Source organism: Penaeus japonicus, unplaced genomic scaffold (assembly GCF_977035675.1).
Source record: "Penaeus japonicus unplaced genomic scaffold, GWHDUDI00000001_assembly GWHDUDI00000013, whole genome shotgun sequence".
NCBI lineage: Eukaryota > Metazoa > Arthropoda > Malacostraca > Decapoda > Penaeidae > Penaeus > Penaeus japonicus.
Window position 1 is genome coordinate 8,200,193 of NW_028234415.1, and position 20,000 is coordinate 8,220,192.

The 20,000-nt window shown below is 34.3% G+C and overlaps 2 protein-coding genes across 2 annotated transcripts in view; one reads left to right on the forward strand and one right to left on the reverse strand.

Moving 5' to 3' along the window:
* Nucleotides 1-3,808, forward strand: part of Syx16 (syntaxin 16) — an 8,284-nt gene extending 4,476 nt beyond the window's left edge. Inside the window, exons 4-6 of the mRNA XM_043015063.2 lie at nt 23-125; nt 1,087-1,231; nt 1,841-3,808. Of these exons, the coding sequence (XP_042870997.1) occupies nt 23-125; nt 1,087-1,231; nt 1,841-2,023 (431 nt within the window). The 3' untranslated portion in view covers nt 2,024-3,808. The remainder of the gene's footprint in view (nt 1-22; nt 126-1,086; nt 1,232-1,840) is intronic.
* Nucleotides 3,809-3,965: 157 nt separating this feature from the next.
* LOC122252551 (uncharacterized) overlaps nt 3,966-20,000 on the reverse strand; it is a 20,636-nt gene continuing 4,601 nt past the window's right edge. The window contains exons 5-18 of the mRNA XM_086542893.1: nt 17,940-18,076; nt 17,149-17,249; nt 16,431-16,628; nt 15,870-15,946; nt 15,290-15,552; nt 11,620-14,844; nt 10,765-10,914; nt 9,459-9,582; nt 8,975-9,175; nt 8,508-8,621; nt 7,385-7,887; nt 6,617-6,741; nt 6,229-6,336; nt 3,966-5,984 (exon numbers count right to left, since the gene is read on the reverse strand). Of these exons, the coding sequence (XP_086399019.1) occupies nt 5,860-5,984; nt 6,229-6,336; nt 6,617-6,741; nt 7,385-7,887; nt 8,508-8,621; nt 8,975-9,175; nt 9,459-9,582; nt 10,765-10,914; nt 11,620-14,844; nt 15,290-15,552; nt 15,870-15,946; nt 16,431-16,628; nt 17,149-17,249; nt 17,940-18,076 (5,451 nt within the window). The 3' untranslated portion in view covers nt 3,966-5,859. The remainder of the gene's footprint in view (nt 5,985-6,228; nt 6,337-6,616; nt 6,742-7,384; nt 7,888-8,507; nt 8,622-8,974; nt 9,176-9,458; nt 9,583-10,764; nt 10,915-11,619; nt 14,845-15,289; nt 15,553-15,869; nt 15,947-16,430; nt 16,629-17,148; nt 17,250-17,939; nt 18,077-20,000) is intronic.

Here is a 20,000-nt window from a genome sequence, read left to right on the forward strand (position 1 = left end):
CTTTATATTTCACTTTCTGCAGCTATGAACAACATTAAAAAGACAAGTTCCTTTGTACATGAGGGAGGAGGTGACTATGACAATGATTATGGAACTTTTGAAGATGGATCCGGTTCTAGACACCAGTAAGCAAATCTTTTCTTATATTATGAGTGGTTCAAAATTTGATAAATGGCTTAGAGTTTTGTGCTGTACAATGCTGACAAAGGTATGGATAAAACATGCAGACAAGATGTTTGTGCTTTTAGTCAAACAAATGAAACAGTCCCTGTATGCGAGAGTTTATGAAATTTTGTTCTACTTGCTGTTAATGTTGTGCTTTTGCTACAGTTCTGATGGTTAACATCGAACTTTGCTTTTTTTTACCTTCTAGCAATACTGAATTATACTTTGGGACAGTGATGCATCAAATAATATCTATAATTTTATGTAAACTGCTGTCTTAAGTATTTTTTTAATCATCCAAAGGTTTTAATGGATAAATAGTGTGCTCTTTTATTATAAATGTAACCATTCTTTTATGATTTATAATTTTCTTTAAATCAGGTTTTAGCTGTTGTAGAGTTTGGCTCTTCAGAAAATATTAACTCATTGATTGCAGCCTTGACTATAGATAGCATGTATTCTTTTCGTGAAAATGGTTGCATTGTGGGCCATGTGTATTATAGGTCTGTTATTTTAATGTCATTGAAAAGCTGCAGACATCATAATTATTCCTTAACCGTATTTTTTTAACAATTTTATTGGAAAAGAATCAAAGGACTATTATGTACATACAGACAAGGAGAAAAAAAAACAACAATTGGTTGGGTCAGCCTTCAAAGTAGCCTGTTATGAGACCTTGTTGCCTGATATAAAGAATCCCATTGTCATTGGGTTAGATGTAAGCAAAGGTTCTGATGAAATGCAAATAAAGACCTTGTATCGAAATTAATGAGATTGTATTGTATGATCGACTAAGCTGCCATTAGACCTAAAGTAGATATGAAACTATTACTTGTACATTGGTTGTTTAGTTTTAGAACATACTACCTTAATGTGATTGTATTTATATTATTATCAAAGGTGGTATTATGCATTCCTCAGGGCTTGGACACAGGAACAACTTATGTTCCTCTCTGACAACACTCAAATGGTTCAGGATCGTGATCGGACAGTTCAGCACATATTACAGTCTACAATTCAGCTTAATCAACTCTTCCGTGATGTAGCACAGTTGGTTTCCGATCAGGTAATTATAAGATTTTAGTTTGTTCCATAATAAGAGAGGGTTGCAGAGGTAAGTCTTCTTCATATTATAAGACTTTGCCGGTTGACATGTTCTGTGAATATACTGAATAGTTTCTTTGTAATTAAACCAGGAATCAAGAGAATATCCAGCAGATCAGATGAAAGAAGACCGTAGTTTATTTCTTTCATGCATTTTAGAATTTTTTTTATTTTTTTTATTATTTTTTTTAATTATAATTTCTTGCATTAGAATTTTGGATATTTGGTCTGACCATTCCAAGCAACTTTATTTATTACTGAATCTAGTTTCTACATTAATCCCTCCAAGACGGGTGATATCTTAGGATGTATAGCCTGGGCTTGGGATGTTAAGATTTTTCCTACTATTTTCTATATTTTTGGTATGAAATACGAGTCTGTTTGATATATTAGCAAAGTGATACTAATTACCATTTGTTATAATGGGTCATCATACTGAAAGAATAAACAGTTTGTAATTTCAACAGTAGGAAAAATGCAGTACGAAAGTGAGTTAGTCTTGTGAAAATACCATTATGGAAGGGTTAATATGTTCTTTTTCTTTAAAATGATTTATTCTCCTTTTAAACAGGGAACAATTTTGGACAGAATAGACTTCAATGTAGAGCATGCTGCTCTCAAGGTTGAAGATGGCGCCAAGCAGCTGAAGAAAGCAGAAAACTACCAGCGCAAGAATCGCAACATGAAGTGCATTTTAGGGCTTTCAGGCACAATCATTGTTCTGATTATTATTTTGGTACTTGTCAAAACTTAACAGTGACAATATATTGTAGATCTTATCTCTATCAACTAAATTATTGATACTAGATATAATGTAGGATATTCTATTTTTCCAGTACAGTATTGTGTTCTATTAAAGGTGATATACCTTGCAGAGCTAATAAGGTATTTGCAGTATGCAGATGTTGATTTCCTATTATTTCCAAAGTGACCCAAGAAAGATTAAGAAGGGGAGTAAGGTTGAATATTAAATAATTCATTTGGAAGGAATTTCTTTAATACATTTTCAGGGATATGATGATGCCAAAAAGTTTGATTTGATATTCAGGTAATTTTTTGAGGGGCCAGTAAATGGGCTGTTTAAGGGGATCTTTTGTGGTAAGCATTTAGTTTGTCAAGCATGTAATCACACCTCCTGTTATAATATATTCAGTATATGGGTAAGCCTGTGAACTGGAACAATTGATTAATATTTTGTTTAGACAAGGTGACATTATCTTGTATATGAAATAAACAAGAAAAAAATTAGAAACTGATCAATTTTTAAAATTCACTTTATTTGTTGGATATTTTGGTTATTTTTTTGTCAATTTTTTTCCTTTAGAAATGAAAATTTGATGGTAACCCAGTTCCTTTTAATAGAATCTTTTAGTTAGTTGCACGAATGGTTTGCAGAAAGTTGTGTTAACAAATAAATTGTAGTGTTTGATGTATCCATTGACGTCCATATCTACAAGGTAAACACAAATGAACTATATGGGATCACAGTAGTTTATCTGGGCTGGTATGATTTAAGCATGGTTAATTTTAGAATGAATTGTGATGATTCTTATATATTAACAGTTAGTTAACTTTTTTATTATCTTTCTTGTTTTACTGAAATTCCATTTTTTAGAAAATATTAATTCCTTGCACTTGAATCTTAAGGTAACAAGTAATTATTATTATTATTATTATTATATGTATTTTTTTGCTGCAACATGCTGCTTTAAGTGCTTTTATTATATACATTTAAGAGGGACATGATAGTCACTACTTAACTTTATGCTTATTTTTGAATACTACCAGAATATATGTAAAAATCGATGGAACTGTAACATGTCTTTAGGTATGTGAATACTATGTAAATATTATATAAACAGCCAAATATTTAACATTTCACTTTATGGAAACACTTGCAAAACAATAAATGTATACAGTACTTTTGAAGGGAAATGTGAACTATGCTACTAAAATAAATGGTTGTCAGATTTGGTCATACATTTTCTGGAAAAAAAATATTGTCTTTGCCTATATAATATACTGTGTTATTGGAAGCATTATATCTTACAGTATTTTAGCTTTAATGCGCTAAGTAAATAAATATTGTAATACTACTTTTGTGGTAATTGCAGACTACATGTATTGATATCATTTTGAAGATTAATTCTTACTTGCTTTTTAAGTGATTGTGGTAACTTACTGAATCACTTGAGTAATATGCATTATCCTTCTGAATCTGGGTCATTAATGATGTTCTAAAAGTGTAATATATTGATAATATATTTATATATATATATACATACACAAAGCTTTATCCAATCTTGTTCTGTGAATTAATGTTCTCAAAATATATTGACTGAAGCTAGTTAAATCATGTAGTGATAGCTCTCTGTAAACAATTTGTACAGAAAGAAACAGTACTGTATCCTATGTATGACAAGTTGTTAGGTCTGCCAATTTCAAATGCTTATAAGTGCAAGATAATAAAGTGTTTATTTAATGTTAGGTATCCTATGTTGCCAAGAAGTCCAGTGCTATTAATAAATAGCTTCTATTATCCTGTTAGATGTAATATCCCAAGAGAAAATCCTGGTCATGAAAGTAAGCAACAAAGATAAATTACATATACTTGTGGTATGACAATGGAACAAAGTTATTATAGAGGAGAAATACATATAAGCATTTTGTTAAATGGTAGAAAAAAAACACCAGCAAACTCAAAATTAGTTTATTAGAAATTGATAACAGTTTTGAAATCTTTCTGTATTATGATCATAGATGAACCTGACAAGATGCACTTGCATCCACAACTGGGAGTAAAAAATGTTAAGATCTGAATTCAACTTACCAAACTAACACTTACAATTTTAACCCAATGTCTGTAACATACAGCATTTACTGTAGGGATTTCAGGATCATTGATCAAAATACAGTGCATTTGTTTACCTTGTCTAAACCACACACAAAAAAAATGTATGGTGAAACTTTTATGTTCTTTCACTCTCTATTGCATTATATATGGCCATGTACGAAGTGGCATAACTTTTAACTTGCTCAATATCCAATACAAAACATGCTGGCATTAGATACACTGAAAAAGCATTGCTTGTTTGAAACTATGTGGATTTTTTGGGGGAAGGGGAGCACTACCTTTGTTAAATAATTATCTGATGTCATGGTTGAATTAGAGAATTCTTCTCTATTTTTTTAAATTAGATTATTCTTTAGAAATTAATCATAGAATTATTCCATGAAATATATACACTAAACAAAAATTGCAAATTGATATTGTCTTGAAAATTGGAACTACAATTATCAATATAAATTAGTTATCAAACAAAATATTGTGGAGTGAAGTAGAACTTACTTTGATGAAAAGTAAAAAAAACAAAGTGATGGACTTTCTTTTCCCATCATATACTTCTAATGGAAGCAGTTTACCAACTTTCCAGTTGATTGGAAAATAATCTTTCATAACTCTACATGTAAAGTTATCTAGAGACCTCATTTTTCAAAAGAATAGAGGATTTTATTTTTTCCATTACAGAGACACTGTAAACAACAATATTTTCATTATTATTTTTTAAGTAGAAATAAGAAAATCCTGATTACAACAATGTATCTGTACATCGCAATTCAAAATTCCTTATTATTTCAGCTACTGAATTATAAGCTTGAACTTTAAGAGTTCAAAGCAATAATCCTATGGAATAATATCTGTTTTAAAACACCTTTGACTGACAAAATATCTGCCCAGGCTGGAAGAGCACTGAGGTCAGACATTACATGAAGAAAAAGATCATAAAACACACAAGTTGATGACAAAGTTGTACGGACGAATTCTGGAATTAGAGGACAGGTAAAGTATTGTGAAGGAGATTATAATTGTGGATATCATATAGAGAGCACAGAAAAAAGTGCATCAAATTACATTTTTCAATGTCACTTCATGATTTCATAAATATATCAAGGATACTGATGACACTAAAAACCTGAAAGAAATCTCACATTACAAATGCCATGGCTTGCTAGAAAATTACTCACTGTCTATTTTACTTATTAGTATAGCTAACTACAAGGAATACCAATATATCTGAGTCTTGAACCAAGTCTGAAATCATAAACACATGGACAATCTGAAACTTTGAGTGGTTGAAAAGCTAGTATTTAGTAGGCTAGACAATTTGTCAAAAAGTAATTCATCAACCTACTCCAGTTTTGAGTGAACCTATAACCTATTTGCATGAAGCCTAGGCAGGAAAAACAGGTAATTGCTTTCATTAATTCAAGCGATAATTTACCATAATGTTCCTAACTGCTGAGTCACATAAGCTTTTGTTATTCTTTCCATAACATCAGATGGAGAAAAATGCATCCATAAACATCACGGACTGGTTTCCTGTAGTTAACCCGTTAACGCCGGGTGACAAGATATCATGTCGAATAGTGGCTATCCTCCTGGTTGGCGCACTGGGTGATTGGACACGTAGCGCTTGGCTTGGCTAGAACAGGTGAGTAACCCGAGGTATTAGACTTACGTGTTTGAAGCATCATGGCGTTTCGACCATTTGGAGCCAAAACAGCCCCATCAGCAATGGCTTAATCAACTCAGGTGATTAATTGATCCATATCTTCATCTGAATGACTATCTTCTGAACTACTATCACTCATGCCAGCTGGGTATCCTCCATAGCTGTTCTCCTTTTCATCAATCTGCAAATCTGTCCATGATTCTGGGAGACACAAGAATATCATTGGTGTTAAATACACATTTTGAAAGACCAATTAATATTAAATTATAATTCTCAAAACTTCTCACGTGAACATAGATATTTCAAGATTAGCTTTTAACATCTACTCAAGACTATTATAATTTTGAAATAAATTGAAGAATAATAAATGAGAAAGAATTTTTCTTAAAATACAACAGAATTCCTCGGTAAAGATGGTTGTATAAAACGAATGCACATGATATACTTCTGATAGCAGGTACTGATGACTTATCATCATCTAAGCTTGAGCTCTGGTAGGCCATCTTCAACCATGGGCGTCTTACTTTCTCGGCAAAGAGCAGCAGCCATGTACCTATGAAAATAAATACCTGTTATCTGCAGTATCTGAAAATGGAAATTTTGTCATCCAATTCCATGAAATATGATAACCAAGTCATTATTCAAAACTTGTGGTATAAACTCCTCTTAGAGAAAAGGAAGAAAGAAAAATAGGTGGTAATGTAGATGATGATGGAAGAGCATGAAGAGGAAATAAGTTAAAAGAACAAGGATATCAACGAAGAACATAACAGCATGGATGAAAGCAAAGGAAATAAAGGAAAATAAAAGAAAGAAAGAAAAAGAAAAATTACTTTTTGTATTCTTGGTCAAGTAAATCTGCACAGACATTCCTTTTAACTTGAGAGAGCAAGAATTCGTATCAATTTCATTTGCCAAAGTCTCTTCAATAACGTAGAATTTTTCTCTCACAACGGTCCTGCAAGAGAAACGAGATAGACAAAGGTAGAAGAAATTTACATAATAGTACTTACTCTTAACACTACCATCTTAACCCATTGATTTCTGGAGTGCATGTATATATGTACAGGCCACTATGTTTTTTTTCTATCATTATTTTATGCATTTGATGATTCCACAAGCACTTTGTCACTAAGGATTCATATACTAGGCCTACCTGACCTTGTATTTTTACTTCATTCCTTAAATATTAGTGAATAAGTTCTTTCTTTTACTATTAGTATTGTTATTAACATTAAAATTATAATCACAATAGTAATAAAAATAGTAGAAATAATTTTTTTCCCCTCAATAATTCAAGGAATGGGGGTAAAGGTCAGGTAGGCCTTTTAATTAACTGACTTCTTGGCGACGCAGCACTTGTGGAGCCATCTATGCTATGTGAAAAATAGTAAGAAAAAATAAAAGAATTATAAAAAAATAAAAAAAAATTAAGAAAAACAATCTATAGGGTAATTTTTATTTCAGTATTACTTCTCCAAAGTAGTAAATATTTCAAGTATCAAGTTAGTTCTCAATATGCATGCACTTTTTCTACTACAAAAAAGCAAAGTAAATAAATTGGACGTAATATCAAACAACCAAAAGTAAACAAAACTTACATGAAGGTCAGATGGTTCCTTGTAAACCGACACTTGTAGTGCTCAACTCCCGGCACATGTACATCGATGACAACCAAACTGTCCGTCTGACTCCAGGACGTCTCTGGATATAGCCTCCGTGTGATGCTTTTAACAGCCTCAAGGGGTGGCACAAGAAGACACAGTTGATTGAACATGTCTGTATCAGCCTTAGTTGGTTTTGCCTTTCCCAATGATTTGGTGGCTTCTTGTTGCATCTGCTGCTTATCTGTATTTTTATGGTTCTGATTAAAGCTAGTTTCTGATGACAAGTTATTTTCTGCTTTCCTGTGATGTTTCAATTCTTTCTTTTTAACAGTTTTATATTTTTCTGGCTCTAAATCTTGTTTGCTGATTCTGTCTGTTAACTTGTCAGATTTGTTACAAGTTTGTGATGATCCAGGAATAACATCTGATTCTGCTGTAATTTCTTCTTGGTTTCTTGTTCTTTCTGTGCTATTATTCCTCATTGTTTTTGCCAATTCCTGTAACAGTGTTATACAAAATAAGTCTAGGGAAAAATAAACACTTTAATATTTTAAACTGCTCCCTACTCATGATTTTCAGTGTTTGTAAATAAAACAATTCAGATAAAAATATTGCTCTATTCTGAGGAGTATTAATGGTTATGGGAAATTGCATTTCATTTAATACTCCATAAAAATCAAACGTGCACATAAGGTACAGTGGTTCCTCTTGTTACATAACATAAAGTATCTAAGACTCTTATAACAAGTAAAAAAATCAAGTTCTTAGTGTAATTAGCGACTTAAATTAACACATAATGCACTCATGTTTATGTGTGGTCAACATCATGGTGATGATGAAAAAACAACAACAACAACAACAACAACAACAACAACAACAACAACAACAACACTTCACAGAAATGGGCAGTTTTACAGATGAAAAGATGACATTGATCATCAGCACCTCTGGCATAACTATAAATATGTAAAACTCAAATCTTTTGTACATAGAGGAACTAGTGTGCTTTGAAAACATAAAACAATATAAATATAGGAAAGTCAGTCTATCAATAATAATTTAAGCTGTGCATAAAAATATCCAGAATAGTTCATGCAAGATCTATAAAAATACAAACCTTAAAATTGGGCAAATTCTGCAAAAACTTAAATGCTTCCTCTTTGTCCAAGCATGATGCATTGAGCATAGCTGCTGACTGAATACAATCTTCATTTTCAGCATCTTCAGTCCTCTAATATCACAAAATGAAATAATGAATTAGTGATTATGAATAAAGTTTTTTTTTCCAGAAAATACAGTATTTATAGGACAAATGCACTAAAAACAGTTTAAATAAACAAAGACATAAAATGATACAGAACCTTTAAATTCCCAATGCTGAAAGAACTGGCTTTACAATCACACTGTGCATTAAAGATGAATATTACTACAACCTTTAATTAAAGCAAACTAGTGAATGTTTTTTAGCTTTCAAGTCATAATATGTTAACATATTGAAAAGCAGGATAAACCTATATATTCATAAAACTATTTGCTGTCATAAGAGAAAAAAATAAGATATAGGATAATGGAAGATAATTTTACCTCTTTTTCCTTGTAATTCTCATCCACAGATGGGAGTACATGCATGAGTTCTCTTGACAGCTGCCTTGGGGGCTGCACTGAGGTGTCAGTTAACTCTACCCTGTGAATTTTCCCGTCTTCTGATTCTATTACTTCTAAAACCTGTGGGATAGTTGAGTTGGTATTTGTGAGCAACATTTTGAATAGCTGAAACTTGAATTTTTAAAATTTAATAAAAGAAAAATGTCCTTAACTTCACAGGAGACATTGTTCTAAAATAAAAGTATAGCAAGATACAATTATTGAGAAGTAACACACACACACATATATATATACTCTCTCTCTCTCTCTCTCTCTCACACAGAGACACAGGACACAGACACACACACACACCACGACATCTCACAACACTGAAACTGACCAATTCTTTCAATTTCCAAAAAAAGAGCCCAAAAAAAAAAAAAAAAAAGACCTTTGAAACCAGAAAATGTATAAAACATATCACCTGCTCCATAGCAGCCAGCCACCTTTTTACATCTTGAAAATTTTTACTGAATTGGATTGGAAACCACAAATGGACATGGGAATGGCTTGGCAGCATGACACAGAACAGATGGTGAATGGATGGCCTGAAAAAAAAAAACAAAAAACACATGCTTGCTATGGCTTACTATTGCTTATCATTTCTTCCCCCCAACGAATAATGTGAAATTATGAATTATAAACATTCTTTAACTGCTTTGTAAGTTATACTTCACCTGACTAGTAGGCACAATCAGAGTCTCCCCTCCCCCCCACGAAAAAAAAAAATTAGAAAAAATCTGGCCCGTGACTGTCCACCCACCCGCCACACGTAAGTACGGCCAGAGTGGGGAAAAAAACAAGAAAAATACATGTTATTTATATTTCATCTTATTTTTTTTTGCAGGTGATCTCTCTGTTCTTACTCATATTTACAAAAAATAAGCATGGAAAATAAAAAAAGTAGAGGTAGAGGAGAGGAGAGGAAAAGGAGAAGGAGCTGGAGAAAGAAACTGAGAATAAGAATAAGAAATATACTCTCTCTCTCTCTCTCTCTCTCACACAGAGACAGATAGACAGACAGACACACACTCACTATCTCACTCCACATTGAAACAAAAAACTGGCCAATTTGAGGGAAAAAATATTAAGAGAAAAGGAAAAAGAAAAGAAAAAACCCCACCTAGCTGATCCATGATTTCAGACCACCTGCTCCCTTTTCTCATTCATGTCTTCTAACATGGACATTTTTGGCTGAAATTGATGTGGCAGGAAAATGGCCAACATGATGGGAATGGGCAGAAAGGAGAAAATGGCAACAATGCCATGGCAAACAAAAACAAACAATAAAACAAAATGCATGTATAACAATGGCTTATTCACTATATATGAATCACAACCCAACGATTAATGAGTGATTAAACATGCTTTAACTGCTTGTTAAGTATCTGACTACCTGAAACTAACTAGTCATGAAGGTCCACGTGTCCGATGGGAAAAAGTCCTCTGGGTGGTGTCCCACCGGGGACTCTGACACCACCAAGCGTGTAGGCTGGGAAATAAAAAAAAAAAAAACAAAAAAAAATGTTATTTATCCATTTTTGGTTTTTTTTGGCAGTCTGTGCTGTCTGTGGTTATTACTCAAATTATTAAAATGCATGGTGAAAAGAAAGAAAAGTAGTGAGGAGAGGGAGGAGAAAAGAAAAAGGAGGGAGAAAGGAGAAGAAATAAGAATAAGAAATGAAAAAGACTATGAAGGAAAAGAAAGAACTTCAAATTTGTTGACTTACTTGCCATCAGAAAACTTTGCCAAACAATAGCTAGAAGGTACAATACATGGACACTCTTCCCATTTTAAACTTTTTGTATGAAGGTTTTGCTTATTGCTGGTGAGCCAATGTTTGGTTATCTCTTGGACTTCAAACTCCAGTTCATCCAGCCTGGAGAAAATATGGAATAAGTAAATCTATATACATATACACACAAACATACATGCATACATATATTCATATCAAATATAATGTTGCAATTCACAGTCACGAGCTATTGGAATAGAAACACAACCTCACAAACCTTAGCGTTACTTCTACCTACCTACCTACCTACCTACCTACCCACCCATCCATCCACTCAGTCTAACGAGACACCAAAAATCTATACAGATTTTTGTTATATTACTTTTTCTATGTACTCAACCTGGGAAAATTATGCATGCTCAATATTATTTCCCTGTGTATCAGTAACCATTTATGTTTTTAAGAAACATCCATTTCATTTAATCACCAATGACTTGAATGCATTTCATGTATATCTTAATCAGTCATCTCACTGAAGATAAAGAAAAGCCTAACTCAATTATATCATAAATGGTATGATTCATACAACTCACCCAATATTAAACTTAAATCTTCAAAAAAAGTAATACTTAATAACAACCACTCCTATCCTACTTCCCTATCCTTCCTTCCTCCCTCCTCAGCCCCTCCACAATCTTCACCATTCTTTCCTCTCTCTACCCCCCCCCCCTCATTTGAAGTGAATCCAAGGTGTGTGAGGTCGTGTGTCTATCCCATTAGCTTGTGACATGAGTGAAAATTATTAAACTAATAAAACAAGCAATGATCTAAGCATCTGAATATTCTTACCTTTCATAATTATCTGCACGCTGAATGAAGAACCAATCAGGAGATTCTATTTCTGCAATACCAACTTCCACATCAGTATCCAAGGGCAAAGTTTCCTGTAGTAAATCTTTAGCTTCACTTCTAAGAGTGCTTGACCTTTGTACATCTACTGCTGAGGTTTGCCTTTTCTTAACATGATCACTGGCAATCTTGTCTTTGTCGACAGAATCTGTTTGTTCAATGATACGAGTAATTGCATCACTGGCACTAGATCGATCTAAAGTGATATTCTGTTTATATAATTTAGACATTTCACAGCTGTCTTTCTTTGGTTTTGTACCTTTCAGTAAGTCCAGTGCCTTCTCTACAGTTGCCTTAAACACATTGCATGCCAGGTCTTCAGGTTCCAAGGAAATGTCTGCCGCCTTACACATCTCTTTCAGCTTGTCCATGTGGGATACATTGCTAATTCCAAATCCATTTGAAATGAGTCTAGACCTTAGAGACTCCATCTTTACCATACTTTTACCAGCCTGTGTAAACTCAGTCACAGGGCTTAACCACAGTGTTGAACCAAGTGCTAGTTCAATTTGTCCAACAAAAATACTTTTGTTTGAGTTATTACTGAATATATCATCAATGTACTTTGATGCATGGAAAGTCCATTCCTTATCATAATCAAGAGGCTGAACTCTGCAGAGATAAACCTCAACAATGAGAGGTGGCATCAAGGCCAAATGACTTGGAAGGATGTATAAAGAACTTTGTTCTACAGTCACTTCATTTCCTTCATCTAACAGAAATACAACATTCATAGGAATATGCTTTGAGTAATCAACTTCTACAATTTGTCCTCTTGCCCACTTTTCTTTGTATTTGACAGCACATAGCATTCTCTTTTCTACATTAATCAGCTGATCACAGTTCTCTGGATCAGCATAATACTGTTGTAGAGCCATGAACAACCTCAGGTAGTGATCTCTTACATTAAATTCAGGAACCCCTGCTCTCTCCCTAAAACTTAAGAGGCGTACCAAATACCGTGAAGCATTTATCACTTTGATAACACTGAATGTAACTTCACCTTTTCTTGGGATCACACTCTGAGCATCAAACTGTTGTATTTGATGCCTAAATCCACAACTATAACCTATACTGCACTTGCCATAAGCTTTTAAATAATAACAAAGTGCATCACCTTGGTTACAGCTTTCCATAGTTTTAGTTGCTAAAAGTTGAAACTCTTTGGGAATTTTACTGGCTCTTTCTATTTCAAGCACAAGAGGAGGAAGCAGATTCACTGATTCTTTAGACAAAATGATGTGAGACTCACAGTTTATGGTTTCTTGATTTAAATCTGTTGAAAGATTATTCACCATAAAAGCATACCTCATTTTGAAACTACAAACAGACTTTGGTATATCTGCATGAATGATGAGTTCTGCATTTGCTAATTCATACATGAGGAGAAGTGATGTGGCCTCTTGGCAGACTATTAAAACAACATTTGCTAAAGAGTGCCATTCCCGAACTGTGGACTGCATAATCCACATTGTAGTGGAGCTTGTTACAGTTAAGGAATATACAGCCACAGCATCCAATAACAATTTTAGATTCCTTGCCTGACTATCGTCACCTACAAACACCAAAATCTTTCCATGTCTATTGTCTTGCAAAAGTTCAAGAAGTTTATCTTGTTCTGTCCCTACTTCCTCTATCTTCTGAACATAGGTACATCCTCTAGTTGCTATCATAGCTTCCCATGGATCAGCAACAATAATGATTGGCTCTAGAAGAGGAGTTATTGTGTATGTCAATGAATTCAATAATTTGGTCCATGATGATGCAACTAAAAGTAATTGCTGTTCAAAATCCCGTCGTTCACTTTTGGTCTTTCCTTCACCCCAGTACTTAAGTATCTGTTTCACTTCTTTTGCAGAGTTTTCAAGGGTTGAATCAACATCATCAAACACAAGATAGCAACACCTAGCAAGGGAAGTAAATGCCTTGGTGCCACTTCCTTCATCTACCTTTGCAAATTCTGTAGTTTTGCCTGACAGAAGCCTAACTAGACATGGAGCAGTTGTGACCAAGATGTCACAACCTCCAAGTAACTGGGAGTTGGTATCTATTACCTCTTCATTGCCACAACCTCCCCAAGCTGTGATGACTTTCAGTGACATTTTTGAGGGTAAGAATCTGACTAAAGAATCAGCAGTGTATTTTGCACTTCTCCAGTCTTTGCAAACAATAACTAAAACAGCTCCAATGCCAGGAGGAAGACGACGGCTTATGTGTTGCCATGAGTCTAGCATAACAGATATCAATGGTACGACATACCCAAGAGTTTTACCACTTCTTTTGCCTCCAACAATGATGGCTGAAGTACCGCGTGTAATTGCAGGCCAAGCATATGCCTGTAGTCGTGTTGCTCTCATATCTAACTCATTCAGTACTTTCACAATATGACTATTTAGTATTGCATCAACCATATTCTCATTAACAATTACTTCTTCCTCAGCAATTGGGGACTCCCCACCTATAAATATCCGGAACAATTTTGCAATGCAGGGGCCCTCTGGCAAACTTCTGTCTCTTAATGAGATTGTCAATTCATCCTCTACATCTCCCATTTCCTCTCTGTCCCAAACATCTCTAGAGTCCGAAATAAATGAGGCATTAAGATGACAGTCAACCTTTCTTGAGTTGACAGACTTACTCTTTTTCCCATGCATACCAATATTTTTTTTCATACAATTTCCACTTTGCATACTTTTTGAATTCTTTGTCAATACATCACTTTCTACAGAATCGGAAATTTTGCTCACTTCCTTGACATCAGATAGGCCAGATTTACCAAGCTTAAGGCATAATCCTCTTCCACTAGGTGATTCTACATTAAATTCTGCCTTTTGCCAAGCTGCTCCTTTACATTTTTCAACATTTTGAGGTGATATCTTGATACTAGACACTGGGACAGCCAAAGAAGCTTCAGAGGTAACATTGTCCATTAGGGGCTGTTTCCCATCACTTTCTTTACTGGATGATGAAAGGTTGTAGTCTTTGCTTACACCATCTTCTTCATTCTGTATTGGAAATAACAAACTTCCTTGTCTTGATGATGAAGGAACAGGAATTTCTTCTAGGCACAATGAAGAAGCTGCATCAAGTTCTGAGGATGCAGTTTCATCATACTTTTCCACTGGCGAGTCAGGAAATACGGGTTTTAGGCTTGTTTCAGACTTCCTGAAAGCATAGATGGATCTATGAATATGTATTAACCCATTTGTGCCAGGGTATATATTTGCTTAATGCCACTCCCGCGGGCAAGATAACAAACGAGCTCGGCCTCCAAGCGCAAGATCTCCCCTGGCACAATCCTGCACTGGGCCTCTAAGAACACTTTTCAACCACCTGATTCAACGGGGTGATAAGAGGAGGGTTTTGTATTTGTTTACATAATATTCACTAGTCAAAAATAAATGTGCATATACAAATGCAACTCCAAAGAGTTTATACATACGTAACAATGTAAAATGTGTATTTAGAGGGAGAGATCATGACTTGATAGGATGTCATCCGGCAAGAGTGACATATTCCCATGATGTGATATCAAGTCACCTGGCGCAAATGGGTCAAAACATAAATAAGTATTGCAAATCACAGAATGGAAACAAAGTTAACAACTCACTCATTTGACAAACTTGAATGTAAGTCGGTGCTGGAGCTTCCAACTGACTGCAGAGTAGAGGTTCCAACTTTTAAGAGATCTAATAAGCTTGTAAGGCCTCTGCCACGGCCAGATGACTGAAATGATGTATTAAGCCCATCAGCACTTGATTCTAGTTTGCTTGTGCTTGTACTTGTGCTACTGCTGCTGCTACTTGCATGGCTAACCATTCGAGTTAACCCTCTAGTTCTTGGTACTGAATCTTGTACAGTCTTAAACGTCAGCTGTTTGGAGATAAAATAATTTTACACTTCTTTTTTCTTGATGCTTAGTTATTTTTAGTACCACAATAAAAAATTATGGTAGAGGCAGAAGTATGAATTATGATGTATGACATTTTATTGCAAGTCTTAAATAAAGAACAAAAGAAAGATAAAAATAACTCTCCGATCACAAACTTTCCTTTTACATTCATGAAAACTTTTACAATTCAAGGCCAAAATATCCAATAACAATATTCAAGATAAAAAAAAAGGTGACACAGTAAATGGTAAAAGTATCAAAGCTATTAAACAACAGAGCCTATTCATCATAACCTAACCTCAGACGATCCTGGTTGGACTTCATTGCTTCCTGTTGGAAATTCTGATTCAGAGCTGACTGTGTCCTCTGAATTTCCTGGCAATAAAACATAAACAGGCCAAATAGAAAGAAATATTTAATGAAAACTGGTTCTATATGAATTCTCATGACAAAAAAAGAATCAGAAACTAGTTCCATCCTCTCAACTTTTCTGAGATGATCATAAAAAAACAATAAAAACAATTTGACTAAAACAATAGAATAAATGTATTATGATTGTTATAAAGATACAACCTATAAGTGTAGAGGAAGAAAGAAGCTGAAAAGGGAAAAAGGGGAATGAAAAGAAAAGAAGAAAAAGAAGGGAAGAGGAGAAAGAAAGAAAAAAATATACATATATTAAAGAGAGAGAGAGAGAGAGAGAGAGAGAGAGAGAGAGAGAGAGAGAGAGAGAGAGAGAGAGAGAGAGAGAGAGAGAGAGAGAGAGAGAGAGAGAGAGAGAGAGAGAGAGAGAGAGAGAGAGAGAGAGAGAGAGAGAGAGAGAGAGAGAGAGAGAGAGAGAGAGAAAGACAGCAGTTACCTTCACTGTTTCCTCCTTTCATCCTGTCCACAAGAATGTCAGTTGCAAATTTTGCAAAATCACACATTACAAGCAGCTTGGCAAGGTCAACAGCTACTTCTTCATCATCTTTCTTAGGCCACTTGATCTTTGCTAACTCAGGTATTGATTCCCAAACCTCCATCCTAATGTGAAGGGTTAACAGGCCATGGAAACATCCTGTAATTCATTTTCCTGTTACAAACAACCAATTGACATATAATATCTAATATAATTGTAACAAGCTTCTTATTCAATTCCATTTGATCTCTTTCAAGTTCATATCTCATTCATCCTTTTGAAAAATGTATTTCAATGAATATTATCGATTCTCATTATAATTTATTTTGAAAAAGTAAGCCATACTAGCAATATGCTTGCTGCCAACCTTTGGAATGTGATAGCATACATTTGTGACACATTAGTCTTCAATCTAACTTTGAATTATTAAAATACTGGTACCTTTGTTGCTAGCATCAAATCAAGGAAATCAAATATGATATTGAGAACAAATATTATAGTATTAATGTTCAATACATATACTTGCACATGAACCAAAAGAGCACCATTTCTAAAGCGCCAAGCAAATAAAGTCATTTTTTATCTACTATCATTCACAAGGACAATCTATTAGTAAATTATGTCTTTTTATCAGAGATAACTTTTAACTTATAAGAAAGCCATCATTTATAGCAACTACCATCTTCTCTTTTCTGCAGTGGCAAAAACTCTGCTTTGGGTTTGGACTCGACAAGATGTCTGACGAAAATGGTTGCTGCTGGGTCCCAAGTCTTACTCTCTCTGTAGATAACAGTAAAGCATTTTAAATTCAAAATCCAGACAATTTCTTAAGTTTCAAAAAGATTTTCAAAATACAAGGTCTATAAAATAAAGCAAATTAGTTGAAAGTTGTTTCTTCTCCTCTCCATATATATGCTTTTACATATATATGTATTAGCTTTGATAAAGCTTGTGAGTCACTGGTAGAGTCTGTACTTGTTCTTTAACCCTTAAAGGTTGCATTTAAGATGTCTAAGATCTGATGCAGAATTACAATAAACAGTCATTCTTATGTGCTTTATTTCAATCTGCAAAACAGGAGGAATCTTCATGTGAAAATCAACACAATGATACTTGAAAACATTCAAATTACTTCCTGGCCTCCTAAGGAAATACTTGTACACCCAAGCATGAGTTAATCTCGTATACATATCATTTAAGGGTTAACTACATTAAAAACCTTCCAAAAGCACAATCAACAATTATTTTTTCAAATTTCAGCATTAACCCTTCTGTTACAGGTATGTTTTGTGGGGTCAGATCACTTTTACACTGCATTTTTTTGTTCTAAATACAAGCTAGTCAATCCTTCATTTGTGTAAGTTTAGAAAATAATAGAAAATACATCTTAAGATATCCAGCCTACTCTGAACATCTTAAGATGTGGGCTGTCTCGGAAGGGTTAATCACATCAGACTTTCAATGGCATACCTGGGAATGACACTAAACTGTGTTGCAGAAAGAGCATAATCCAATGACAGAGGGATAATTGCAAACAGATAAATTTTCTTTGCCTGATATGACACACTTGTCCAGTCTTCATTCTGAAGGCCTATTACTGCTGCTGCCTGCAACAAAGGGGTGAAGGGAAGTATCACCACAAAAATAATAATAATGATGAAGATAATAATAATAATAATAATAATAATAATAATAATAATAACAACAAACAATATCAATAGCATAATACTGATGATGATAACCAAAAAGCAATAATTTTATTTGTTTTAACCTAATATCTAATGGGTGTATGTGCAGAGGGATGGCCCAGTCCTATGGGCAAGATGCAGCTACCTGGCTATTTATTATCTTTAGCCTCACCTCATGCCATAAAAAAATTGTACCCTCTTTTAGGATTATACACTTTCTTTTTGGACTACTGATACAATTCCTGGGTAGTGCTTGATTTTACTGTTTTATGATATTATATGGTCTTTATCAGCCATTTAAAATACTATGTCAAGGGTAGTATAATAGACTAGTATTTGCTGCAAAAACTTTATATCAGCTCATTATATGGTTTACACTTAGTGTAAATGAAGTGACGTGGCTTTATGGAATGACAAAATGACATAGACTAGCATAACTTGCTCACAGCAGGAGTACTGAAAAAGAGGTATTCCTTATACTGAAAAGTCTAGATCATGTTCCTAACACCATGGTAATAGTTGAATTTGCACTTCCTAATGGGTTTTCTATCTGTTATCTCCTGCTAGTGTGTTGAGCTGCCCTGGAGATATAGGTCTTGTGTCATGCTGGGAGAATAGACCTGACCCTGGTACTGACCCTCACTCGTGCAAGTAAATCAGCCTGAGAATCCAAAGTGTCCTGGCATGTTCTCTCACTTGCAATACTTGAACCCAGGAGCATTCTTTTCCTGTACTATAGTTTCAATGGCAGACAGCAATCATCTTAGTTTAGACTCATGTTGTATTGGGACATGTAGCCTAGCCTGGAATCAGAGCTGCTGTACAGATGACCCCAACCTCTCAAAGAGTACTTCTTGTCTGATCTTGTGCAAAACAACATTGTTAATGGTGATGCCAAGGTAGAAGGGTGTGGGTCATCTGCCAAAGCAAGAGATTCAGCAGCAATACCAGTAAGGGAGCGAGAACATTTAGGAGGCATTTCTGGGGAAATATAATAGGGAATGATTTACAAGACTTAGATCACCCCTATTTATAGGACAGTCTGATCAATCACATCACCTCATTTTCTCCACTTGTCAAAACACAGAATAAAATATACATGGTATTCGAGTGTCTTATGACTGCAATTTTTAACTAAACTTAGTCTATATTCATAATGGGAAGTATATGCATAATCATCCCATTTTCTTGAATTTATATAAATACACTCTGAGTAAAGAAAGTATAACCTATGATCTGCTCCTATCTGGACTGGACACCTTGCCATCTACCAGCATGGCCATCTTAATCACAACTAGACATACATGAGAGAGACATGACCACTAATGCCATAGCATGTATGCCTTGCCACCTGGAGTTATTAGGTTGAGTAAAGCACAATAAAGAGTAAGATGATGATAATAACAATAATAGTAATAACAAAAATATCTATAATAATAACCACAATAGATTATACTTTTCTGATCCACACTTGCATGCAAGTCTGTGTGTAGGCAATTACACACCTCTCCTCTTGGGTGTAGAAAATAAGTGAACACTGGGGTGTTCATCTGGTGAGTTGTGTAATTGCTTGCAAATATGATCTAATCTGATGATACATTTCATGCAATAGAGTATTTTATCATACTTACTATGATGGACTCTTTAATTTTTTAAACTGTAATTTGCCTACTCTATGACTTTTTGTTAAATCCCTTCTTACTGAAAGTATGCAATGTTTGATAGTACTTTAGAGATCAGTATCAATTAGATTCTATATTATGATAAATACTCCTAGCTGTTATATACAGCTTATATTAACAACACAAAATAAAAATCAGTTAATGACAAAATCTAAAAAGAA